Source organism: Scomber scombrus, chromosome 7 (genome assembly GCF_963691925.1).
Source record: "Scomber scombrus chromosome 7, fScoSco1.1, whole genome shotgun sequence".
Lineage (NCBI taxonomy): Eukaryota > Metazoa > Chordata > Actinopteri > Scombriformes > Scombridae > Scomber > Scomber scombrus.
This window is the reverse complement of record NC_084976.1, coordinates 22349721-22377313: the sequence shown is the minus strand read 5'-3', so window position 1 is coordinate 22377313 and position 27593 is coordinate 22349721. Positions and strand designations below refer to the sequence as shown.

The window sequence follows — 27593 nt, the reverse complement described above, 5'->3', positions numbered from 1 at the left end:
TAATAAACATTCTGCTGTCTGGCCTCAAGAACTTCATCTTCTTCATTTAGTTTGCTGTACTTTTTGTTGAGGTTATGGTTTGAGAAGGGTTGGCATACTCTTTCAACATTGCACAACTGATCAAAAAGCATTTAAATGTACTTGTCACCATGTCAGAGAACGGTAGTCGGTGCAATAAAGTGGACATGGTAAAACCCTGTTATTAAATAAACACTTTTATTTTTACAGTATTATTTACATCAGAGGTTACTAATAGGCGGACCGCGGTCCAGATCCGAACCCAGACGCCGTCCTATCTGGATCCAGACCTGTAACTGATTAAATATTGAGGATTGTTAAATTTTGTCTGAGCGTTTCTATCCAGCTATTACGATAAGAGTGGAGTGGCCCTCAGAAACTCACAGATCACTGTGCATGGCAAACTTCTCATGTGACACTAATCAGCCAATCAAATCCATGCATTTGGACACACGGAGAGACTCGACTGTCAGAGAGATACACACGGAGAAAACAGTTAATATGTCGAGATGTTTTTCTATAAAGTTATTCAATGTGAAATTAAGTTTATGGTTTAAATGTAAGTTAAGTTTAAAAGTAAAAAAGGATTCTCTTTTTTTCTAAAATTAAGCACTTTATTTAAGAATCACAGTCAAAAGGTTTCTGTAATGCACTTTATTTTAATATGACATCTTTATTTGATATAATCAAAGAAAATGTATGTAATGTATTTTATTTATTTTATTATTTATTTGAATCCCACAAGTTCAATGTAAATACAAATAAATGAATTATACTGTACTTATTTGACAGTCTACAATCTACCCATTAGACTCAGATGCTGATGTAACTACAATGCTACTTCAAGGTACTGAAAAATAACAAGGACATTATGATGTTCCAAACCTTCACTTGAGGCAACTTTCACAAATTGGACCTCAGTGAATTTTAATTTAACACCCCTGATTTACATTATAAAGACCTCTTCTTTCGGTTTTATATCCTGCATGCTAAACAATAAAACATCACAAGTGGAAATGATCTGAGGTAAAACTGCTCCTTGAAGTAAAGTCCCAAGTTGTCCAACAAAAGAGGGGAATGTGACAAGTGAGCTCTTGCATGTTCAAGTTCCCAGATGTTTCCTTGAATCTAGATCATAACACATCCTCCAGTAAAGTGTGATGTCCCAAAGCTATATCTTTGACACCCACGATCACACCTATGCTTGCCCCCTCCTACTACACTGACACTGAACTTCTCCCAGTCAGGTAGTGTGGACAAGCTCTCTGGTAGCAGAGTATCTGAAGTGACATGTCGGATCCCACTCCCGTCATTCAGAGCACTGGTAGTAATTGAAGAGGCAAGCGCAGCTTTCACTGTAGACGTCTCAACGGGTACACTGGAGGAATGTCAAGTGCTCTGGGTTGGGGAGTGTTTTTAAGTAAGTGTGTGTAGGAGTGTTTGTCTAACTTTGGGGGGTTTATTTCACCGCCCATCACATCAACACACAGTCGTGACATACAGTTACTCAAGATTTCAATTGTGAGGTTTCAGGCTACTTAATAGTGAGCATATCAAAATGCATTGCCTATACAGTACATTAAACTACCCAAGAGTATATGAAATAGTCAAAAGTAGCTCCACACAACCAGCTACTCTAAACCATGTAATGCTGCTCACACATTAATGCATCTATGCATAATAAAGTATTTATATCATATACCGTAATAATGTAATTCAGAAAGAGCTCATTCTGTCTGTGTAATGAGCCATTTTATGTTTTATATGTGATGGAAAATTGACTGCATTTTATATTTCCAAAGTGCTTTACACACACACACACACACACACACACACACACACACACACACACACACACACACACACACACACACACACACACACACACACACACACACACACACACACACACACACACACACACACACACACACACACACACACACACACACACACACACACACACACACACTAATACTGTATACCATGCACCTGGAGTTAATTTAGTGTCTTGCTCAAGACCAATTCTTACTCATGATACTTTTGTACGTTCGTACGCCAGCAGTTGAATATTAACTGTCTTGGAGAAACAGCAGCTCCAAAGTTTTTATAATCTGGCCTCGGTCAATAAACAGTGTATGATGTAACTTAGCAAAACTTTTAATTGTTTACCATTTCCTTTAGGTTAAACTTCAACCTTGTGTATTTACCATGTGATGAGATTAGATTGGTGGAGCGTACGATACAGGTTGCTGCACAAACATTACCATGACGCAGATGTAACAGTAAGCACTCACTGTCTAAAGCATCTCAGTTCAGATATTTATGGCATTTTTTTGCAGCAGGACAGCATAAAAACACAAGACCATGAAAACACAAACACAATAAAAACACAGCAAGACAATTAAAAATGTAAATATATTAAAAGTGTCACTACTATCCACAATTCAGATTATAAGAACATATGTTAAAACAAGGAAAACACAAAGAATAAAGATAGGGAAAACTAAACTGCTAAGCTGTGTGAGAAACCAAGAGGCAATGTACAGTATATTGACAGCATATTAGAAATAAGAGTACTTGGAATGAATGAAAACCTGAATATGTTGTACCTTGCTGTTGGAAACCTGTAGTATGGTCTGGAATTGATAGAACGGCTCTCTGTGATTTGTTTGTTATAAAAGTCTGACAGAGACAGCTGCTTTGCTCGCTGCCTTAACAGCGTTTCCTAATTGACTCCTGTTTTGTATATTTTAATTCCCATACCAAACATTAAAAACATTTAAACCTTAAATTCCTCTGGAACACTGAATCCAGTTTTTTTTTCCCTAAAAAGGCAACAATAATAATGCTGGTTGTTTGCCCTGGAAGCAGTCTTCAAAGTACAGAACATATTACGCACCACAATCAACAGCGCAAAGCATCTAATGGCAAACCCATGGTGCCAGGAAAACATCTCAAGCCTGTCAGAGAGCTTAATCATTGCAGAACCCTGTGTTTTAAAATTCAAATTTACACTCTTTTGCAATGCTAATGACAGAAAAAAACCCCAATCAAGCTGACATATCGCAGCAGAAACGCTTCAAATGTGATTTTCAACAGGAGGCTAATGTCAGGGTGTGACACCGTACAGAAGAAATCCTGCAACTTGTAGTTAGCAGAGGACAGGAAGTCAGAGCGGTGCGTGCGAGACGCCTGAGCCGTTGCAAATGCAGCAGCGGGGCCGTCGTGGGCTTTGATCAACAACCTGCTCGTTTACCACAGCTTGTCTCTCAAGCAGCGTCTCCAGGCAACTGAGGGCTGTCAGCAGAGGAGGTGGCGTCGAGCAGACAAAACGCACTCTGGAGGCCTGCTGTCAGCCTGAGGACCGGTGATGGAGGCCCACTTTAATTCCTGAGAGAAAAAACAAGAGAGAAAATGAAACAGAGGAGAAGATAGACCTTTTTTCTTTCTATATATAAACCTTTTTACTGGCTGAACAAATTACAGGTACTTTTCTCCCATTAAGACATCCGTGCGCCTTCAAACTACAGTGTTCCAGTCATTTAGCGAGGAGAACAGTAGATGAATTTAACTTGCTTTTCTCCCCATCTCCGGTAAAAGCTTCCGCCAGAGCTCTGGACAGAAACTAAGAGATGCATATGTATTAAGAAATTTGCCCAGGCAGCCTTAAATGTTCTGTCTAGACAAAGAGAAAGCAATTGCAAGCATTTAGTTGCCCATTCAGTCTATTTATTTCTATCTTTATTTAAACAGAGAGGCTCTGGTTTGTGCTCAAACACAGCAATGTCCTTCACAATCGCTCAGTCACGGACATTAAGACCTGGAAGTTACCCAGTAGAACCACAGTCTGGTGCCAGTCAGCAGCTCTGTTGGAGAAGTCGGCCGTTAAGCACCTTGCTCAAGGGCATCTTAACAGGAGTTGTCGAAGGAGAAAAAAAGCTTGTCTCATTCGCCTCCTGCATTCAGATTTTCCTCGCTCCTCCGGTCACGAGTTTGCTTTTTGAATTTTTGCCTCAGGGCAGATGCTCCCCCAATTTTCCAGTCGCCATTCTCCTCCTGTTTCTTTCCACCCTAAAACCATCCTCGGTGCCCATTACCCTAATGGCAAGACTTCCTAAGCTGGCAAAGTGAATGTTTTAGTTGTCACCATCACAAACTGCAGCAGTAAAGATTTTTAGGAAGAGAAACTAACTTTGCTGCGGTCCTGACACTTCCTACATTGGTGAAATAGAATTTATGTGACATTTTAAACCAGTGTAGATCTTAGAAATGTATGGCAGCAGTTCACATTAACTCTACAGGGCCAATTCAAATTGCAATTTCTCATTCTCAAACAAGCGTGCTCATTAAAAGCAAAGGTCATAAGAAGGCTGCTAAACTCAATATTTACCCGACAACTTAATTTTCACCCTGGCAGTGATTTTTCACCAATGAAGAGTCCATTCCTTGAATAAAACCAGACTGATATGAGTGACATCCGACATCAGACTGATGTGAGTGATATGAAAATCAATACTACTCTGAAAACATGATGAGTTTTTTGTTTGTTTTCAGCGTTACGTTGACGCTTGAGCTGGTTTAATAAAGCGGCGTCAGTTCAGCCTTACGTTATCAGTATCATGTTGTCCGTCTGTTCTGCCCTATATGCAGGTGTGATCCCATCGGTCTGAGTGTAACTGTGAGAATGTGAAGCGGGAGAGCGCAGGAAGTGTGAAGGCACAGGGAGAGCGTGTGTCGTCAAGTCTCTGTGTACGTGTTTGTGTGTGTGTGTGTGTGTGTGTGTGTCATAAGCTACTTTTTCAGACTGTGTGTGTGTGTGTGTGTGTGTGTGTGTGTGTGTGTGTGTGTGTGTGTGTGTGTGTGTGTGTGTGTGTGTGTGTCATAAGCTACTTTTTCTTTTCAGACTTAGGACCAGTTAACTGGGGACAACTTGTCAAACTGGACACAAAAGCAATTTCACCTACTGGTAAAAAGCTCACTTTTGGGTCAATGGTTGTGGTTATGGTTAAGTCTCCGAAAGTGTGTGTGTGTGTGTGTGTGTGTGTGTGTGTGTGTGTGTGTGGGGGGGGGGGGGGGGGGGGGAATAATAATAAACTCATGAGTTTGAAGACTTTTCAGATGGCAAAGCACTGCACATCTGTTCATAATACTGCAAGACAAGATTCAGCAACTTAGTGGCTATATTTTTTGTCCTGTCAGGATGATCAGCAGGTAAATAATAATACACTGTTACATGTTACAAAGTAATCTACAAGGAATGAGCCACCTCAACACATGAGGGGATTGTGGTTTTTCACACAGTGCTGTTGTCTGTCTGAACATGGCCTGAGTGTATTTCGGCTAGATCTGAAAACACTTTTTTTCTTTCCAATTCTGGCCCTCCAACTGCTCTAAGATGGTGTTTTTCTCACCCAAAAATTGAGATTTCTGAAAGTGGTATGCAGAATGGATACATCTGAAAATGCTGGCATTGTGTTTCAGTATCTACGAGGAAAACTGAGCTTTTGCAAAATAATAATGTAAGCCTGGTCAGTCACAGTCAGGGTTGGTTAAGTTAAGACTACTTTCTGTTATTTCTAACTTTCCTTTTGATTGTTCTTTTTAAATGCCAGTGTAGTGAATCACACATGGGAAGTCTTGTTATTAACCTTTTTTTTAATGTTCCCTTTGTTGAATCACTGCCTCATTGCTGCAACACAATAGTTAACCAGTGCCTTTTCATGAATAATTATCACTTGCAAAATTGCACTTAAATCAGTGAGTCCTACAATCCTTGCGTAAGCTTGTGCATGAGTCACAAGTATGGTGTTTTTTTTTTTAATAAGATAAACATGTCAAAAAATAACAAATAAGTAGAAATGATGACATGTTGCAAGTCACAGCTTGTGTGTTGTAAATTTGGGCCCGTTGTTAACAGATAGCATCTGTGTGATTTTCATGCTTGTTCAGCTGTCTGACAAAAAAAACTGTGAATTAGTGATGTGGATTGTGATTTGGCAGTGTTTAAACAGTGTAAATGATGATGATAGAGAAACAGAGGTGACAGAAAGTTTAATAAACTGACACTATCTATCCAAACGACCAACGAAGAAGGAGATTAAGCATTTTTTGCTACAGTACAGTTAAAATGTTTCAGTGTGGACGGAGCTCCTTATGAAAACAACCTGACAGAGCTGGTGTGGATATATTGTTTTCACACACAAACTGTGTTGCTGGATTTAGCCGGCTTAATGTGGACATTAAGCCTCAGGGGGGGAAAAAACAAGTAACTGAGTGAGTGAATAAATGTATGTGTGTGTAAATCAGGAAGAGTGAGTGAGCGAGTGAGTGAGTACAACTGCAGTCATTAGGTGGATGTGGCAAGTGCAAGTGTATGACTGTGTGAATGAAGTAAGTGAATACAGTAAGTGTGTGTGTGTGTGTGTGAAAGAGAGAGGGAGGGAGGGAGGCACCAGCAGGCCCAGTGACTTTCCCAGTGACTCATTAGGTGGGTAATTAAGGCATAAAGCTTTGGCCCCAGGGCTCCACCCAGCTGCACTCTGAGCCCCGACTGCTAATGATGCTGCCCTGGACCTCAGAGAGATGTAGAGAGAGATGGAGGGAAAGAGAGAGAGAGAGAGAATCCAAGAAAGAGGCAGAGAGACATAGATTAGTTCACACAGTAGGTGCCCGAACTGCTCGTCACACAGAGAGGTGAAATGACGGAGGGATCAATACTGTTCACACCCCTGCAGGGATATAATGGACAGTAAACACACTCAAACTCAGCTTCTATCTGCAGAATAATGTAGAGTTCACTTATTTTTGTAACCAAGAAAATGAAATGCGACACGAATCTTTGCACTACAAACTAGTATCAAAATGATGTCTTTTTCTAGGATGGTTGTATCCTTAAGAAGTGCTACTTGTAGCATTTGTATACCACGCTAAATTGGAGTCATTAGTGCAATTAGCATGAACAGCTTGTGTAGCAGATTTAGGTCTTTAACGCCATATTCTCCTCTTTATCTTACTGTCCATGCACTGCAGCTCAACAAGAAAACACAGTTGAAGAGACTACGTCGACATCAAGCCATCTAAATGTTAAAATTATTATCCTCCAAACAAGTGTTTCCAGATTGTTTTTTGAAGAGACCTCTGCCCACAGAGAAACACATTAAAATAGCTAAATCTCTCCTTCTCTTCTTCTTCTTCACCCTCTTTTCACTTGGCAAACAACAAAATTGCTTCACAGCCAACATCTGGTAAGAAGTAGGACAGACAGCTCAGCAGGCTAAATAATTATTTATATGGTTGTGATATCTGACAAAATCAGCATGAATACAGGTTAATGGCACTAGCTGTGATGTATTTTCAGCTATACTGACGTTTAAAATGCATGATCACAAGAAAAGTTATGTGAGTGTCAGCCTGTTCACATATACACACATATACTGTGTTTTAATGCAGCTGGATTCACAATATAGTTATTCTCATTCACAAATTTTATAAACAATATTTTTCTTCTTCTGTTGTCAGGCACTGGAACGAATTTGAAAGTTAAATCACAGCTGATAAAGACAATCTGTAAACCTGAAGTCATTCCTAGGCTGCTGACAAAATCATAATCTCATAAGTGTAATGTCATCTGACACAATCCACATAAATCCAGATGAATGGTAATAGTTCTGGTATGTATTTGGCTGACATTTAACATGAATTATTACAGAGAAAGATGGAGGCGACTGAAGGTTACATAGGGAGTTTTTTTTACTAAAAAACACTTCTGGAAAACAACATTTTTTTTAAAAACAGCCTCATTTTAACTTTAGCTTAACTTCAGAAGTTATTTTCAGAGCTGTGGATATTTTTTACTCATCATGTTTACTGCTATTGAGTTAACCCTTACATGCTGTTCATACACTGACTCATAATTAGTCCCTGCATCAATTCACATTCATAAGCTCCCCTAATACTACTAATCATTTTTGATTAATCCTTCAGTTTGATTCACATTATGGAAAAAAAAGACATTCTCAATCACTATTTAGGGTCCAGGTGAACATTTTATAGAATATAATGAATACAACAACATGTTTTATCACTGATTTTTGAATATATAAAAATGTGTGTCAGTTGCACACAGAAAAAATGTATTTTATTTCCAATTTCATATACTGTGGGTCACATTACGAAAAACCCAGCTAAAAGAAATGTGTATAGGGTGATTTTACAGCTCTCAAATGTAAATGGGTTCCCTGAGAACCAAAAACTCTCATTTTACATATGAGCACTATATAAAATGAAGCACTGTGTTAGTTCATGCAGGACACGGAAGTCATATGCCCCAGCTGAAATCAGCTGATTGAATCAGCATTCCTTATCAGTCACACAAAAATCACAGCTATTCTCACACTAGGCTGTCCATTTAAATATGACTCCCACCTACATTGATCTTGATACACCAACACTGTCGCTCACACTGCTGCTGCTGCTGGCAAAGCTTGGTTTCCTCCACCTTTCTGGTTCAGGGTCCCAAGGGTCCTGCCCACTCTGCAATGAAGGGGTTTTGCATTGCGCTCCCTGTTTTAGCTTATCATGCTGCTGCCTAATCCAGGGAGCATCTTAGAGTGGAGCCTTGAGCACCCCGTAAAACTGAATTTCCATTTGTTGCAATAAATGGTTTGATCTATGATGTGTTCCTGGCTGAATGTAAACTTTAAAAAAACAAGTGAACCTATCCTTTAAAGTTGTGTAAATTACATTATTTTCTAATCTTATGTCAGTGTTGTAGCGTGTCGTCTATGGCGCCAATTAATTGGTCCACACCAATCACAGTATTTGAGCTTGCCAGTATCACCCAGTGCTAATCCCCCTCTTATTATTTTATCTATAATTTGCAGAAAATGTATTATATCAATGTATATCACAATCAGGATTATTTTATCCATTTTGCACATTTTTAATTGTGCTGAAATCTTAATTAAGATGTAACTCCACCCTGATTTGTACCCTCTGTATGGTTTAACATGTACAGTATTTGATATCTGCATGATTTCTTTATGGCACAAAAGACCAACCAGTCTTTTTTTCATTTCACCATCACATCACTGATACCTTGCCCTGGCTTGTACCGCTGTCTTGACACAAACAGGATGAGAGAAAAGTACAGAAAATAGACACTCACACGTTGAGGCAGAGGAAAGAGGTTAAGAGCAGAAGACACTCTTCAAAGATTTTACTCTTCTCAACACAGTGCAGGGAATGGATAGAGGGAGGGAGTAGTGAGCACAGAGAGCCGTGGTGGTAAAAGCGAGACAGAAGGAGAGTCGAAGAGAGTGGGGCAGATTCCCCACAGAGAGCAGAGGCAGAAAAATAGGCTAAATGTGCAGAGAAGCCAAGCAGAGAAACTTCCCTCTCTCCTGTGGCAGAGGGGTGAGAGAAATCAGAGCCGAGGAAGAGGAGACAAAAAATAAAGGAGGTGGCGGCGAGGAGGACAAGGAGTTACTGGCGTTTCCATTTTGAGCCTTTATGAAGGCTAATGACTCAAGGCGGGCTGCTGAGACTGAGCTAGGAGTCTGCAGGTGGTCCTCACAGGAGCACAGAGCTCCTGAGGAGACTAAGGCCATTTTAATTGGACCCTGAATAACGATATGACTACTTCACAGAGAGAATGCTGGGGTGCTGCTTTCAGTTTCAAAAGGCCAATTACAGTATATTCATTTTGTATTGCTTCCAAGACTTTGTGGATGTGCACAGGTTTATGTCAGATTATTTTCTGATAGATTATTTTAATAATTCTTCTTAGGAAACAGAATGATTGGGTATAAAGAGTATGGCTGCATCTAATTATTATTTTCTTCATTGAATAATCTTATTGTCTTGATTTATCGAGTTGCTTGGTCTTTAAAATTTCTGAAAATAGTGAATAATATTGACCAACATTACCCAAAACCTAACTGCAACCTATTGTTCTCATCAATAGTCAACAACAGCAATATACTCAGCTCAGTAACAGAGGATGAAAGTCACCAGAAAAACATTCTCATGTATCTGGCTGGAGCCAAAAAAATGACTGAAAGCAAGCAATCAAAATAGTTGATGAGTCATTTTCTGACCATCTACTAATCCAAATTATTTTTTGCAACTATAATAAAGTGGAAATGTTAAAGTCAGCAGAAACACAGTGTAATCACCAAGTGGTTGTTTTTATTGCTGATTTATTTCCAACACCAACATTCAGGGCCAATACAGGGAGTGTTGTATACTCCATGTTGCAACGTTTGACTTTCATCCAGGAGAGCAGAGTTTGCATCCTGTCACAGACCTGCTGTTAACTTTTGGATTGTTTTGCCTCATGATTGCAGCTAGAATCAATATTTTTGATATCATATAATGTATCAATTGACAACTTGTAATAGGAGAAGTGTCGCTCATAATGATGAACCTACAGAGAACTATCAGTAACTCTGCAGTTCCTCTCACTTTTACGGAGCTTTATAGAGTGTAGCATATAAGAATAGAGTTTAACTAGAGCTTCAGCTTATTATGCAATTTTTGTAGCTGTTTTCAGCTAAAAAGCTTGTTAAACTCATTGTACAATACACTCCAAACAGCAAACAGACAGGTAGCTGTAGACTAGCTGGTGAACGGAGTTGATCATTTAGAAGCTAAAGAGCCAGATATTGCCCTCAGGAGTTGGTGGAGAACAAAAACTGAGCAAAAAGGGAGTGAATATTGTTCTTACATTCACCAGTTTGACAGAAACTCAACACCAAATAAATGAAAATGTGTGTCTGTGACCGCTGGATGTCTAAATAAGCATCTGTTTGCTAACAAATTCAACATGTCAAAGTAGAAGGTTATGATAGATCAGTGTTATCTTAACAACTCCTTTCCACTGCCCCCAAGTGGCCAAAACAAAAAACAAGCAAATACAAGAGTGTTTGTTACCTAACCACATCATAACTATAATTTATTTTCCATTACCACAATTGTTTCCTAATCTTAATCATACCTAGTTGCCATGCAAAAACTATTGTGGAAAGCATGAAATGAAAACATGAAACATTGCTACTGAAATGTAAAAACCTTTAACATATCCTGTGGTTTTACTGATCATCCTTTTTTGTTACAGTCTCATGCTCTATCAGCTCATGTATGAGTACATACAGCGCCTGTACGTGACCAGGCACATGAGTGATACAATACATATTGCTGCTGACTGCAGAGGGCTGTAATGCATATGTGTGGCGCCTGCAAGACATAAAACATGTAAAGGAAAACCATTTCTCTGAAGTGCAGGAGGGGAGAATTATTAAGTATCATAGAATTGAAATATTTACCTAAAGCAAACTACTTATGTGCCTCAAAATTGTATTTAGGGACAGCACTTGAGTGAATGTACATGCTTCACTTCAAACCTAGTGACCTTATAGGTTATCTAGGCTCCTAGACTGTCTTAACGCTATTACGGACTGAATAGCAGGAAATGTCTTGCAGCTCAATGTTGATAAAACAGAGGTGCTGATTGTTGCTCCAGAAGACATTACCACCATGATCATGCAAAGTATTGAACCTCTTCCATCTTCCCTCTGCTTAATTTAGGGGATATATTTGATCAATCCTCATTTTGTGATACCCATGTTTAGCAACTGACTAGATCTTGTTTTTTCCACTTAAGACATCTTTAGTAAGCTGAGATCTGTACTTTCAAACGCAGATCTAGAGGTGCTCATACATGCCTTTATCTCATCTCACATTGACTGCTGTAACGCACTTATCTCCTCGCTTGGTCCGCCCTTTATCGTCTGCAGGCAATTCAGACCACTCACTAGGTCAAACAGACAGTCCCACATTACCCCTATACTTAAATCTCTTCACTGGCTCCCTGTTGCATATAGGATCCACTTTAAAAAATCCTCACTCTTAATTACAGAGCATTGCACGGCCAAGCTTCAGCATATGTGTCTGATCTACTAGTACTTCACCCTCACTCATCAGCTCACTCTGTTTAGGTCATATAAGCTCAATTTACTGTCTGTCCCCACACACGCCTAAAGAACCATTGTGGTGGAAGTTTTGAAGTTGTAGCACCTAAACTGTTAAAAAATCCTCTGCTTACACACTTAAGGTCTGCTGATTCTGATTAAAAAGCAGCAATCTTTATGTACCAGGTCTGCATTTTATGTATTTATTGTTTATTTTTAGTATGTATCGTGTTTTGGTGGCTTGGTCACTTCATCTTCTATGTTTTCTGTCTTTGTTCTTTAATGCTCTTGTAAAGCATTTTGTGACTTATGTCTGTGAAAAGTGTTATACAAATACATTTTACTTTCTACTTTACTAACTTATTGTGTAACCAGGTACTGAATGTCCTGATGTGTCGCATCAGAAATAAATTCCTCCTGTCCCCAGTGGCACAGCAGTATTTCACTCTAACTTCTTTTCATAAGACAGAAAATAAAAACATTCTGTCCTCAATGCTGTGAGCCAGTATGAACACATCAGCCGCTAATTGAGCCATTACTATTAGCAGAAACAAATAATTCTCTGATCATGATGAGACAAGGCAATATCACTGAATGAGAGATGTGGCAGATAGGAGCAGCAGGATCAAAAATCAGCTGCAGCGGGTGGATAATATATGCCGGGCTATTTTCTCCCACATGCAAATGTGGTCGAACCATTTCTCCCAGAGTCGAGGATGGCGCGTGTGTGTGCCGAGCCTCCAATCTTTCAGCTTATTAATTTCATATTTACTCATTTATTTTTAAATGTGTTGAGTGATGGAAATGCGGCAGGCTGCAGCTCAGAGGTGCTTACATGGCAGATGGGTTTAAAAAGGGAAGTGAGCCAGTGTCAGAGGCAGGATTTCAATTCAAACTTGAGTGATCTTTTTTCTTTTATTATTCATGGGACGTGAGAATTATCTACGGGAAGTTGACTGAACGTACACCGTGTCCTGCTGTGCTCCCTTTTCAATAAAAACAGTGTCACGTGTTTAATTTGGGGCTTTAATGCCATGCTCAAAGGCACAATGACCCATTTTAAGAGAAAGGGAAAATTTTTCTCCTGTATATCTTTTTCCAGACCTTTAGTGGATTCAAACTTGTAAAGCAAAGCCTGTATCTCGCCTGTATTTAACCCTACTTGATGCATCTTGGGTAGACCAGCTAATTGTAAATGTAACCAAGGAGCTTTAGAGGCAAATTACTCAAATGTCAGGGGGAGGTTTGAGATACATTCTAGCTGAAGTAGTGTAAATTAATCTCTCTTTTACTGAGACACATACATCCTGGTCCTAAGTGTGGTGATGTCAGTGAGTGGAGTGAGGAAGCAGCCACTTGTAGAGTAATGGCCATGCAGCAACATTACTGGGCTTTCAAATATTTGAATCAAATGTAATTTACACTTGGTCACTGTATGTGTCATCGGTAGATCAGATAGCTGTCTGATATAAAAATTCAAGTCTGAGGCTGTTTCCAGACAGATTATAGCCCTGCATAAAAACATGCAGCTCCCTTCATTTGAATAAGACCACTGATGCACCGAGGGTGTAAACACAGAAGGCTCCAACACAGCACTGTAGCGGCCAATCAAATACATGAAAGTGTACATTCCTGGCAGATTACTTTGTTTTGTGATCATTGTGACAAATTTAAATTGACTGTAGATGTAATGACTTTACAGATTTATAAAATCCTGTGTCATGGTATTACAACTCACTGTGCAGCATTTCAGTTTTTGATTAGCCATCAAATTCATCTGTTTCTTACTGGACTTCATGGATCATAGTTTTTTTTTTTCTCAACTCCACCAAATAAGGATGTTCCCTCTAAACTTCCCATAATTCAATTTCAATAAATCAAGATTAGAAAAAAACTTCAAAAACTGAAAAAATGTATGTATCAGAAGTTGTTTTTTCCTTCTTTCCTCTCCCATTAATCATCTTTTGCTTGACCCCTTTAAATTTATCTGGTGACCCTTTGGAGGACCTGACCCCTAGGTTGGGAACCACGGGACTAAACTAGTTAATTGTATATAAAGTAGTTGAAACTAGCTCCACCTTCAGCAGTTACAACAGTCACATGCTGCTCTAACACTGATGCTTCAGTATAGGATAGGATATAGAATTTTTCATGCAGGATTTTTACTTTTAATGGAGTATTTTTCCATTGCTTTATTGGAATCTGCATACATCTTCAACCGCCGCCAAGCTTTTCTTAAGGAAGTTCCCGGGGTAGTTTAAGACACATATCAGCCAGATGTTGAAAACATTAAAATGCATCTGTCTCTGCAAGCTGCATATGCAAATTTAACACATCCTCGAGCATAACTATTTCAATAATTGATGTGAAAAGATAACAACTTCCAGGGTCTTTGCCACTTGATAATGTCAAGCGATAATGGCACTGAAATGATTTCTGCGTACGAAGAAGTTTATAATAATTTAGTGAGTGTCTCCAATGATTTCAGTGGTTATCAGAGATGGTGTAAGGTGCTGTTGTGTGTCGTGTTTATCCGATCTCTAATTAAAGTAATGGAAGTTTGAAAATAGAGAGAGCAACTGCACATATGGCAAGGCAAACTTTTTTTCCCCTCTCATTGCCCATTCATGCAAGCCATATATGTGTTTGTGTTAGTTATGTAATGTTAATCGTCCACATCACTTCCTTCTTCCTGTTTGTCTTTTTTTTGCCTTCTTCTAGCTTCTTCTACATCTTTTTCTCATTCTCCTTTATTTTTTTTCCTTCTTCTTTCTTCTCCCTCCTTCATATCCTTCTTCTTCTTCTATGTATCCCCGTCCTTTCACTTAATTTTCTTCTCATGTTTTATGTCATTTTTTGGTGGTTGGCAAACAGCCTCAGTTACATTACCACCACCTGGACTATGACTGTTTCAGGGTCTATCCAGATTTGCAGGGCAGGACAACACAGGCAAACACAGTGTAAATATGTCTGTATTAAATCATATTTGGACTTAATCCAGATATGAAAAACATGAAATGAGGGCCACTGCTAATTCCAAGTGATGAGTCAGATAAATATTTGTTGCTATGTTTGGAAGGTCAGCAGCAGAGAAATTAATGGAAACGGATGTTTATTATTTATTCTGCTCCTTAGATGAACTCTATCATGCATGCATATTCAAACTGCATGTTTACATCTTCACTCTGTACTGAATGTAACGCCAGCACAGACTCCTTTCCCTCTTTGAAAACACACCATCACACAACCTGTCTCGCTACCTAACTCTTATCCCTACAGGATATTAGGACTATTTTAATTCCTTTCTTTATTCCTTGTTAAAAATATGTACATTATTTAACAATTTATCATTCTTTTTTTTTTACCTTGGGTTCACATATTTGTATTTACTCAACCACATTCTTACATCTATTTTCATGTTTTTGTAATTGGATAAGCAAATAGTTCAATCTGAAAGTTGTTAAATTGCAACCACAAGGTCCATTAAGTAGCTGTTCTGGAGCTTTTAATCATATTACACAATCATCATCATCAGCACAGCGAGTTCATTCAGTGGTTACGCTGAGAAAAAAGTTTAAACGTGTCCATTTGTTTGTGCTGCTGTGCACCATTAAAGTTATGATATACAAAGATGTGTGAGTGCTGACATCTCTATTTGTTTACTTTGAATTTTTCTTTCCTTCTTTCGTTTAGTAGTTAATCAAGTTGTTGGGATTTATGTTTTTTCGGCACACTTTAAGTTACCTCTCATCCATATTGGCTTAAAAGCTGAGCTTCAAAGCTCATTCTTGACCTTGGACTACCACTTGTGTGTTTTATATTTATTGTTGTTTGCCTGTTATGTAAAACGTCCTTGGGTCTCATGAAAGGCGCTATATAAATCTAAGTTATTAATATCACCAAGCTGCTGATGAAGATCATGACTGAAATAATGACATTTGATCCTTACATCTGACATTTGATTTAAATCAGCAAAACCATCAGTGGAGTCAGTGACAAATAAGGGTTGACAAGATGAGCAATTCAAAAATATCTAAAGTAAGACTGAATGCTCCTGAAAATGTCAAATGGTATAACCACAAAATAATAAAATATAAATATTAAATATTTTATCCACCTACAGTGTTTTTAAGTGGACTTATACAAATAATTACCTCATTTAAAAATTGTAAATCGTTCCTGATCTCCATGATTCCCCAGATTAAATGTAATATTTAGAACAATTGTATTCTGTTACCTTTATTTAATATAAAAAGTTATAATGTAAGATCATGCCAAACTAGTTGATATGGTGTTTTATTGAGAATTTAGTGTTTTTAAGTAAGTTTAATTATTCGGTACAAACTTTTATGGTTACACCACTTAGACATTTTTGCCATAATCCTCTAATATACTCTCTCAAAATGGATTAAAAGCAGACATTTTATGCTGGGTCTACAAAAAAGGATGTGTGCAAGTTATTCATATATTTATTTTCACATTTTAACCCTTTAAATTTGACTAAACCACATGGACACAAAAAAATATCATTGACCCAAATGTATTAAACGTTTTAAACACTTTACATAGCTCCACTGTTTGCTCACGTCTCTCTGTACTGTCTTGTAAGTACGTTTGATACTTACAATATGTTATTCCAACCCCTGACCTGTCATCCACAATGAACAGTAAAAATATGATTGTGAATCTTCCCATTTGCCTGTAGACATAGCTATCAGTTCCCCTTCATACATTCATAAATACAGTACATACATTGCCCCCACTTTTGTTTCCTCCTCTGTGTTTAATGGCAGTGTCTGTTTGACAGCTCTGCGCTAACACAATTTTCCAGAAAACCAATTTGTTGGTTGTCAGCCAGAAGCCTCCTTTTTTCTCATTATTTGTCACGAAGCGATTTGTTCCTGTGAGTTTAGGGCTTTTCTCTGTTGATATGTGCAAGAATTTTCTTCCAGAGTAAACAAAAAGACAGAGTGAAGTAATTGGCTGCCAGTTTGCCATGTAAGGTTTACCAGATTGCCTGTCTGATCGACCACAGGCTCCTTCAAAGACCTGAATATTCGCAGGATAAGACATCAACGCTGACACTTGCATACAGCAGTTATACGGCAGCTAATTTGCTCTCATCTACGCAAACAAAGTGATTCTCCTTGGATAACACGATTTTAGGGCAGAGTAAACATCCTTACAACGCCATGAGATTCAGAGAAACTTAGCAGTGGGCAACGCTTTGCTCTGGGGACAGCATGATAAATAAAATTTGGTCTGATAAATAGAATGTAGAGCCTGTGTATTTAAAGGCCTCTGGATGAGATTATTAGCAGCTCACACTGCGATTAAAGCCAACTTAAGAAGTTGCCAGCGGCTGTGTTCCCGCCGCCTAATTGAAACCATTCCTTATTTACTCATCTCGACTAAGGGGATCAGAGAGCAAGCAAAGACAGTTTCATTTTCCACTTAATATCTACCGCCTCATGAGCCATGTGCACACGCAATAGCATCCCTCTGGGGGAAAGGACAGGGTGTTCATGTAGCACCAAAATGAAGAGGGAAGGAAAGAAAAAAAAAATAAAAATTACAGATCACAGAAGGATTAATTCCATTTCTGAAGGCAGTCGGCGGTGGAGGAAGGGGGAGGAACAGAGAGAGGAAGAGACGAATACATTGCACCCATTTGCAATGGCGCCCTATTTCTTTGTGTTAATTCCTCCACGCTTTTTAACTTCTAAAGCTCCTGCATTGTGGCGCAGTAGGACAGAGTGTGATTGAGAAATTTGGAGGAGTATTTTTAGCCAAAGCACTCAGTTACCCTAAGGGGACAGCATATGATTTTTTTCCTCCCCTTCTTCTTCCTCTGCTTCTTTAGTGGTTTCACAATGAACCACTGGATTTGTGCCTGGAGGGGAAGAGTTGGGATCCAAACTGAATCAGCTCTCTATCTACATCACAGGGGCTGCCTCCTGATTGGTGCTAGCAGGCTTGTTCCAGAAATCCCTCTTTCTTCTGTTGCAGTCTTGATGATGTACTGAAAGCACGCCACGCTATTGTGATACAGCCTCACGAAATAGTGGAACAATGTCACACATATGAGCTTTAGTTGAATTGGTCTGCCAGAGGAAGTGTGGTTTGTCAAAGTGGAAAAGGGTTGGGGAATGACATATTCCATGCAAAAGGATTATTTTAATCTCATTTTTGAAGAAAACATTTAGAAGAAAACAGTTGTAATCAATTACAGGTATTGTAAAGACACAAATCAGATTAAATATACTTTTTATTTGATTGGTTTAAAGACATTTGAAGGAAAGCTTCATAAACTGAAATCTGACACCATCAACTGTTGTCATGGTGTGTGAAGACTTTCACCTTGATTTATGTTCATACTGTACATCTGACACCAGGATACAGTATGTGCTTTTTTTTTTTGTTCGAGCAGAAACATTTTCAATTCACGTTGATGCATCTGTGCCTCACTTTGCGCCGCGCAGGGCTTGTCCACCTGTGTGTTTACATTGGCTTTGTGTGCAGTCACGCCACCTCTTAAGTTTGCTTAGCAAGCTTTACTTAATTAAGCAAATTTAAGGAGGTATACACACTAAGAAAGCGTTCAATGAAAAATGTATCTAGTACAAATAAAACTGCTGTGTATTTAACTATATTACACTTGACTGGAGTCAATAGCATGTCATTATTTCTGTTTAATGTTGGTCAAAGGCTTTGCAACTATAAGTGTGACGTGTATTTAATTATGTTCCACGATTTTAAATTGTATTTGACACATCCACGATCATACCAGCATGTAATAAAATACTTCAGTGGCTTCTTCTCCCTTGATTGTGCAAATAAATAATGTGTGAAATATAAAGAGGCGCATGTAAAATATATACAATGGCAGCAGTAAATGTTTTCAGTTCAATAAATCAGTCACTTACATATAACAAATAACAAATCTGCATGTTAGTGCCGCAGGAGCCAAAAAAACAAAAAACTTTGTTTGCACCGGCCAAATGTAATAAATTACACAGATGTTATGCAGAACAACTTTGCAAGCATGCACACATTACCAAGACTTCAACAAACAAACAACAACACTCAATATGTGGAAGAGCATGCCGTTTGGTGTAAGGAATTTAAATTGGGGATGGCTGACTGACCGAATTTAGGCCCCAGATGTCCTTGTGTTGCTTTGTGGGGGGGAAAAGTGTATGTTTTATTTATATGATGATGGTAACATTGATAATGAGAGAGTAAACCAATTAAAATTCTGGTTTAGCAGATTTTGGAGCCAGATAGTCAATCACAAACAGATTACACATCAAAGACACATAGTCCATCATATCGACAGTCTTTTTAATTAAAGCGGATTATTAGTAGTTTGCACCTAATTACACTTGGAGAGTAGCTTTCATGCCTCGTCACGGATTATGATGGTAGCCAGTGTTAGGCTTCCTGATGCTACCTGAGACCAGAAATACAAGTATCACCGTCTCTCCTGCCAGCTCCACCCATACTCACCGTCTGTCTGACCTCCCATTGAACTTCTATACTTTGACTTTTCTCATGGATCTAAAGCTTTCCCTCTGTAGAGTCTCATTGAATCTAATTAGCCATAGCAGCATTTCCCACGTCTTGTGACAGCCAGTACAGACCACCAGACCTCTCTCTCTCCCTCCCTCCCTCCCTCCCTCCCTCCTCTCATCTCCCCAGATTCCCATTCTGCATCCAGCTCTTTGTCTTGGCGCTCTCCCATGCACCCCAGCTGTTTGGCCTGCAGTAAATGTCGCCTCGTGCAGCGTACTGCTGGGATCCCAGCCGCTATGCATCCAGGGCCAAGCGCCGTCTCCATTATGATCTCCCTAACTTTCTCTTCCTCTGTGTTTTGACCTCTCTGCCTTTTATTCCTCCATCTTTCCTGTCCATCCACTCTCTTCCTCCTTCCTGCTATTAGGCTTTGCATCTTCCCTATTTCCTAATCTAATCGCTCCCATTCCTGAACCTTAACCACTCTCCTTTGCCGCACTCATTACCATACATCCTGATTGGCTGATGTTCCCTGACAGAAGCTGTGTGTGGTTTGTTGTAACACAGCTGGTTGCTCCCTGAATGAAGCCGTCACCATCGGCTGTCTGCTGCAGGTTTTCATCCCCTGGGGAAGAGCTGGGAGGGAAATAATGCTGAGAAAGAGCTTTGCAGAAACTCTGTCCCTAACTTTCTTTTTTTCCACTGATTGCCGCTCATTAATGTCAGGCCTTTGTCCGCTCTACTTGGACAAGTAAAGTTGAGCTGAGAAGGAATCAAAGTAAGTGTCAGAACAGAGAGAGCTGCTGTGATACAGAACCTAAGCAATCAGCTCTGATTGGATTTTGATCCACTCTTATTAACTCCCAGATTGAGGGGATGGAGCAAAAGGCGTGATGCTAATTGCCAAAACAAACCGTGAATGCTTTTAAAAATCAGTGTTGATATCTGAATTGCAAATCTCTCACATGGTAATTTTTTTAAGCAAATTTTAGTCTACAGCCAGGTTTGCTCTCTTTTCTTGTGTTGTGCTGTTGGTTATTCTCATTAAAATAATGTGTGAGGTTAGGTCGATCTAGCTGTAATGGATCCTTTCTACAATAACGAGGTCCTGAAAAAGAGGCTGTTGTGAGGAAGTAGTGTAATTTATGTCATTGACGTAGTGTGACAGACATATTGCAAAGACCGAGAGTTTCAGTTGAAAACGTTTCTCATGCGGTTTCCTTTGTCAGTTTACTTTTGAAAAGCGAAACTGTGAGCACAAGACATTTTTTGCTGTTTATCCCACTGAGTTGAATGGTGCTAAAATCGTTCTTCCTAGCATTTCCAAAATGCACTGTGTATGTCACAAAATGAAGTGAGAAGAATTGAAGAGCTTTTGTAAATGCCATGGTTAAAACACCTATAATGTAGCAGTGGGTAATATCTTGTAAATACATATAAACTTAAGGGAATGAAGTTCTAAATGTAAATGTGTCTTTTTCCTGAGAAAAGTAATGTATAATAATGGAAGTTATTACTTTACAGACAGAGCTGCAATTTGTTGAGAATAAACAGAATGATAATTTGATTATGAATAGGAGCAGTGACAGTCTTGGATGACAGCCACCCTGTCTCCAACCCGGTTTATACTCATTTGTATTGCCAAATGTTTGATATATTACAAATTTGCAACAGAAAATATTATGATATTGCAATGTAATTTTGAGGAGACAGGGTTGCCTAGAGATAAGGAATACAGAATATTAAAATTTCATAAACTTGCTCAGTTTTACAAATGAAACTTTAAACTTTCCACAGAAACAAAAACAACACAGCGATGAGCACAGCAGCAAAAAATGTCTCCAAATCAGATTGTTTTGTCTCACACGTTCTTTTCCCTGTTGGTGTCTCTCAGGTGGGACGTCCACACTGCATCTCTCGTCTGTGCGGGAGCTGCCAGACCAGCTGCAGGAGCTTTACCAGCAGGGCTTCGTTCTGGCAGCCGTTCACCCGTTCATCCATCCCTGTGGTCCGGAGTCCAACAGTTTACCACACCAGCTCTACCGGGCCATACTGGTCCGACTCTGCGACGGGTAAGAGCCGTGTGAGAGTGAGAGAGTGGTATTTAAATGTGTAATGAGGCATCATGGCGGGATAATGGTTAAGTTGCATACCATACTGCAACTGCAACATCCTGGTTTCGATTCCAGGAACTTTGTTGCTCCACAGGTTCCTTTTGCTACCTAGAGAAAAGTATTTTTAAAAAACGTTGCATAAGCTCAAATACATAAATAGATGAAGGAGAAAAGAGGCAACACTTTGGTTTGCAACATAGACACTGTAGTTATTTAACAAGTTTACCAACAATGGAAATAACCAATGCAAAAGCACTGCAAGTATAAAGTTACATACAGTTAATACTGTAATATGCTGAGTATACTGAGTGTCCTGATGTTTTTTTGAATTTAAACTGACTAATCGGATGTTATTGGGATTTATTGAGATTCTGCCCAAAAATTTGCTGCAACTCCTGCTGAAAAATAACATAATTTTCTTTTTAAATGACAACTGATAGTACTGACTTCTGTATATCATACTTACACATTTCCACAAGTTAACACACAGGCTTTTTTTACTATTATAAGCCTCACCCTCAGTCATCAATTAAAAGGGAGAAGACACTTATTTAAAATATGTTAATAAACTAAGGGGTCTGGCCCTGAGGCAATCATCTGGCAGGGACCCCAGACTTCCTCGCTACACTCCTGAGAATAAGGCCACTGTTATCACAAAATGATGTAGCCATTATGGCCACTTAAGACAATGTCAAGATTGCTAATGTACTTTAATTGTAGTCATTATGCAGAACAATACTTAATCTTCATGTCTTGAGTGGTACGAAAATGGTAGGCTGACTGCTTGTTAAGTCTCACACTAATTACACATGTTTATAACTATTATATAACAAATTATTTTTGGTCAGTCTAATGTGGGATACCACCTGAGAAAATACTGTTGTGTTTAATAGTGTGTGTCAGTCCTGCAACATTTCAGTGGCGTGCCGCTGTCTGCACCAGAGCATCACAACATCTGTTTGTGGCTCAGCAAGCTGTCATTGGGCAAATGCATTTGGATGTCAGTCAGCAATAATCTCAATCCTCTATCATCAGCCCTTTCAATGCTCCAGCCATAACCAGCTGCATGGTCCAAAGTCACCGCCACCCCCTACATCTGCCCTCCAGCCCTGTGCCCAAACCCCTCTGTCCAGGGAACTGCAGGGGGTTGGGCGTGGATGCAATCAGGGCAGGACGCCAGGGAATGGCTCCAAGGGTGGCTGAAGGGCATGGAGGGACAGTGTTGGACAGTGGAGGGCAGGGGCATTGGCTGGACTGTTAACCATCAGGGGGCTAAGTCCAGATTCTTCTCCATCAAAAAAAAAAAAAACATACTTCTAAATTGACTTTTTTCTTTTTGCTTGTGTGTGGGCTACACATTGCTTAAAAAATGTGAAGTTTGGAAAAGGAAGGAAAGGGTTTGGATTTGATTTACCATATAATCTGCACATGTCTCAAACCAAAATGAGCATCATATCAGATACTTACGACCATTATTACTAGGCGTACATTATGGAAAAATCCTCAAAATCCTTAATACAATGGCAATTTCACAAAAGAGATGAAAATGGCCCATCAATTGAAGAATTGTCAGGGACCTGCAAGCCAATAAGACACAAGTATTTCCATGTATTGTCCTGTAAACGCTCTGTGATTGGTCTGGCCACTTTTCTGTTTACTGAAGACATTTTCTTTCGTGACAAAACGCTCAAAGTGGAAAACTATTTTGGGGCTAAAAGAGCTCAGGCTAAAAGACGCCAATGGTGAAGAGTGGATGTTGTTTTTTCTTTTTGTCTGGTCAAAATCCCTCTTACAAAAAAAATTCCCTTTCTCTCGGTTTTAGGAGAAAAGGTTTTGTACTGTAGCTTTTGGGGAAAATTCATCCTGGCATTTAGATGGCTTTGACGGCCCCAAGGGGTCATGAAACCTGATCAGCTTATTCAGGACCACGTCTTGTAAAGTCAGATCAAATAAAAACAAGACAATCAAAAAAGACTGAAACTATGAAGTTTTTTTTTTTTTTGTGCATGTTGTTTTGCTGGCGGTAGTGACATGCAGACAGGCGGAGTCCAGCAGCTAAAGCCCCAGTGGCTGCTACGTCTGGCTCTGGAGCCCCAGTAAACAACCAGTCCTGTTTACGAAACACTGTTTCCTGGCTGCAGGGCATGGATGTGTGAGAGGGTGTGTGTCTTGCCCCTCTCTGAAGAGGTTACACATTCAGCTCTTGAACCTTTCACCTCTTGCTTCCGTGTGTTAAGAGCTTCCTTGCTTTCACATACAAAACTCCTGTACATTTGACTTTTGGGGTATTGTTGAAGTGGGTGGACAAACTGTTTAAATCTCCCAACCCTATGCTGTTGCTGAGCAGAATTCACTTCAAGGCTTTGAAAACATATTTCTGAAAGCTGACAAACCCATTCCTGTAATTTCATCAGTGCCGAGCCTAAACCCAACACTACTGCGACTAATCTACATTGACATTTCAGTCATTTAGCTAACACTCTCACCCACAGCGACAGTACAATGATTGCAGAAAAACCAATACCTAATATTACAAGCAACTGAGAGTGAGGAGTGTAATAATCAGAGCAGCTGTTCCCTGACAGTTCTGCTGCAACCACAGAGTCATCATATAAGAAAAAAACTGCACGAAAGACGCAATAAAAAAACTGTTGTTGTTGAGACCAGAGAGAATTATGTAAAAAAAAAAAAAGGAATTTAAGATAACATAAAATAAGGGAAGATACAACTTTGTTGATCCCCACGGGAGAGTTAAATTGCAAAAGAAAATGTAAGGATCCAATGTAGAAGAAGACAATAAACAAAAAACACAACAAAAGATAAGAGTAGAAAAAAAATAATACACTCAAAAAGTAGTAAATTAGAAAGGAAGCAATTAATTGGTTTGTGCAAATGTATGCTGATGATAATTTACATTCTTAGGTGGTGGAGGAATGTGCAGAAATTGTGTCCTGAGGAAATAAAAAACTGTTTTCAAGTTAGTGCGAACTGTCTAACCTGCCTCTTTCTCTCCCCCGCTGGTGTTTGTTGGAGATATCGGAGGGGCTTGTTTTTTTTTCTTGCCTTCAGAAGGACATATTCGCTGCTTTTCCTTGTCTGAGAAACAATGCGAGATAATTCATCACAGCAAACATGACAACTTAATTTGGGTTTGTCAAACTTTCGTTTTTTATCATTATTTACTGTAATTTTAGCAGAGCTGAGCAGTGTACGGCGTTCTGATATGCCTTGCTTACTGTCAATCACCCGACAGCCACAGGAAGAAATTGAAGACTCTGACAGGAAAAAAAAGACATGTTGCCTGACAGTTTTACTTCTAATATCCTTGTCTTCTTATCAAAGGCGTTTTTGTCCATCAGAACATAATTTATTTAAAAATGGAAATTCATTAAAAATGTGAATGCTGCATTTTCTGAACTGATGCCTCTTTAAAAGTTTGGTTGAGTTTCATGTGGAACAAAGCAGCTGGACTGAAGAATATATTTATTTACCAAGCCAAGAACAGGACAAAACTGAACACCAGGAGGAAAATATATAGACACTGGGAGCAGGGCAGGGCTAACGAGGCTGATACAGGGCAGGTGTGGGGAAAACACAGAGCAGGGCAGGGCTAATTAGGCTAGATGCAAGGCAGGTGTGTTGATGAGTAGAGGAAGAGAAAAACAAGCACAGAAACACAGGCAGGGAAACCAAAAACACAAACTTAATCTCATATAACCTACCGTCTCCTGAAAATAACATCAATGATTCAGGACTTAGATGTCATTAAAGACACACAGAAAACATACAAAACACTTCAACCTCCCCCATCTGCAACAAATCAACCCCAAAACTCCCAAAATACCAAAAGTCTAGAAATCCCAAAGCACAAAAAGACATTAAGTTTAGACAACTAAAGGTTGGGGAAAGATTAAGCTCATGGTTAAAAGAAGCCAACATTGATTGTTGGAAGGAGAAGGCATCCAAAGTCAGACAAAACCTCCCTAAAATATTTTATGGCTTTCTAACAATGTCTCGTTACTGCATATATCTCTGAACGAGAACATTAATTACACAGCCACACCTGCCGTCTCCTGAAAATAGCATAAATGATCCAGGGCTTAGATGTCATTAAAGACGCACCCAAACTAGAAGACAGAAAACATATGGAATCAAACCCAAATATGAAACACTTCAACCTCCCCCATCTGCAACAAATCAAAACGAAAACACCAAAAGTCCAGAAATCCCAAAGCACAAAAAAACATTTAAAGTCGACAACTAAAGGTTAGAGAAAGATTAAGCTCATGGTTCCAAGGAGACATACTGTCCCCCCCCCTCCGAAGATATTTTATGGCCTTCTAACAATGTCTCGTTACCGCCTTACACAGCCTTACACAGCCACATAAGATCGTTTCATAACGCCATGATAAAGTCGTTTGATTAAATGACAAAAGCTGTCAGTTTTGGAGGTCTTACATCAAAATGATGTGCGAGTTTTGAATTTCAAGGGAGAAAAAAAAAGAAAATCAATGCTTGTTGCCTTCAGCTGTCTTCAAGTATATACAAGAAGATGTGAGCAGATTAAAATGAAGCTCAAGTAACTTTCTTCACTGTCTACTATCCGATAAAAGCAAAACTCTTTAAAAGACCATCTACCATCAAGTTATTTCACTGCTGCTTCCTACCTTAGATGACATTCAAGTTTTTCTTCTGTTTCACATGGACCCTGTGAGGTTTTTATCAGCTGCTTGTAGTGATTTAATTGTATTCTCTTCGATTTTCTGATCACAGAGGATTGTCTCTTAACTGTGAGTGACAATATCACATGAATGTTTTATCAACAGTAAAAGTAGCACATGCAGGCACCACAACATCAAAGCCAATCTTATTTAAAAATCAGCTTCCGTCTTAACCACATTTTCTCTTTTTCACTAAACCAACTTTCCCACATTGGCGAATAAGTGTGCAGAAATACAGATGACTAGTATGTATCTTTTGTAGGGTTACTGTGGTGAAAACAAGACAGCCAGCCTAGAAGGTCATATAGTTTAAATGCATGACACCTTATCTGCCCTCCCTTCCTAGAGATTGTGTCCATTTGTAATCACCTCCCATGCTGTTGTATAGAACAATTCAGCTTCACTTCGAGCATGCACAGACATTCATACAAATCATCCACTCCTTAGCTCTTCGCCGCTGAAAAAAACCGGACAACAGAAATATCGATTCTTTATGAAAAGGCTACAGCTGAATGGACTGCATTGCTTTTTTTTTGCTTTTTTTTCAAAGACATGCTTGCCTTGCTGCAAAGAAAAAGACACCATGAGGGGGAGGCGGGGTGGGGTGGAGAGGAAGAAAGGAAAATCACAGTTGGGGTGTGAAGAAGTAGAGAGAGGAAGACAGAGAGACTGAAAGGGATTTTTAAAAAGCAGAGAGAGGGAGAGAGATATTGAGTGAAAAGGGCAGAGGAGTCTACTATCCTTTGATGGCCCCGGCCAAAAGCGGGGGCCTGGGCTTTATCTCCAGCGTCTGTCACCGTGGAGACAGCTGCTCACATCAGCACCAGCCCAGGGGAATCCAAATCTCCACCAGGGGAAAATGAGGGAAGAGAAACCAAAAAGCAGAGCATCTCCTTTCCAGTTCCCCTATGCTGTCAGATGCAGGAAGGGGAAGAAAAAGGAAGAAAAAGAGTACGGGGAAGGGTTGTTGGTGTTGCAGTGAATGGGCCTGAAAGCATGACAACGAGCAGCGATTCATCCATCGCTCCAAAACTAACCGCTTTTGCGACTGCATTAAAAAAAACAAAAAAAACAAAGCAAAAGTCAAGGTAGAGAAGCTGACTGGTGAACAGCAGCTGTATAGGCGTCTTTATTTAGCATGCACAGTATGTCTGCGGACACAGGCCCAGTCGAGTCTCTACAGTATTAGCCACAGTGTGAAAGGCTCAGCCAACAAAGCACTTTACATGGAGAGGGGGGGTGGATGAGGGGGT

At 39.4% G+C, this 27593-nt stretch overlaps 1 protein-coding gene across 1 annotated transcript in view; it reads left to right on the top strand.

Moving 5' to 3' along the window:
- Positions 1-27593, top strand: part of LOC133983731 (raftlin-like) — a 114395-nt gene that overhangs the window by 26361 nt on the left and 60441 nt on the right. Inside the window, exon 3 of the mRNA XM_062422907.1 lies at positions 21400-21577. Coding sequence (XP_062278891.1) covers positions 21400-21577 — 178 coding nt within the window. The remainder of the gene's footprint in view (positions 1-21399; positions 21578-27593) is intronic.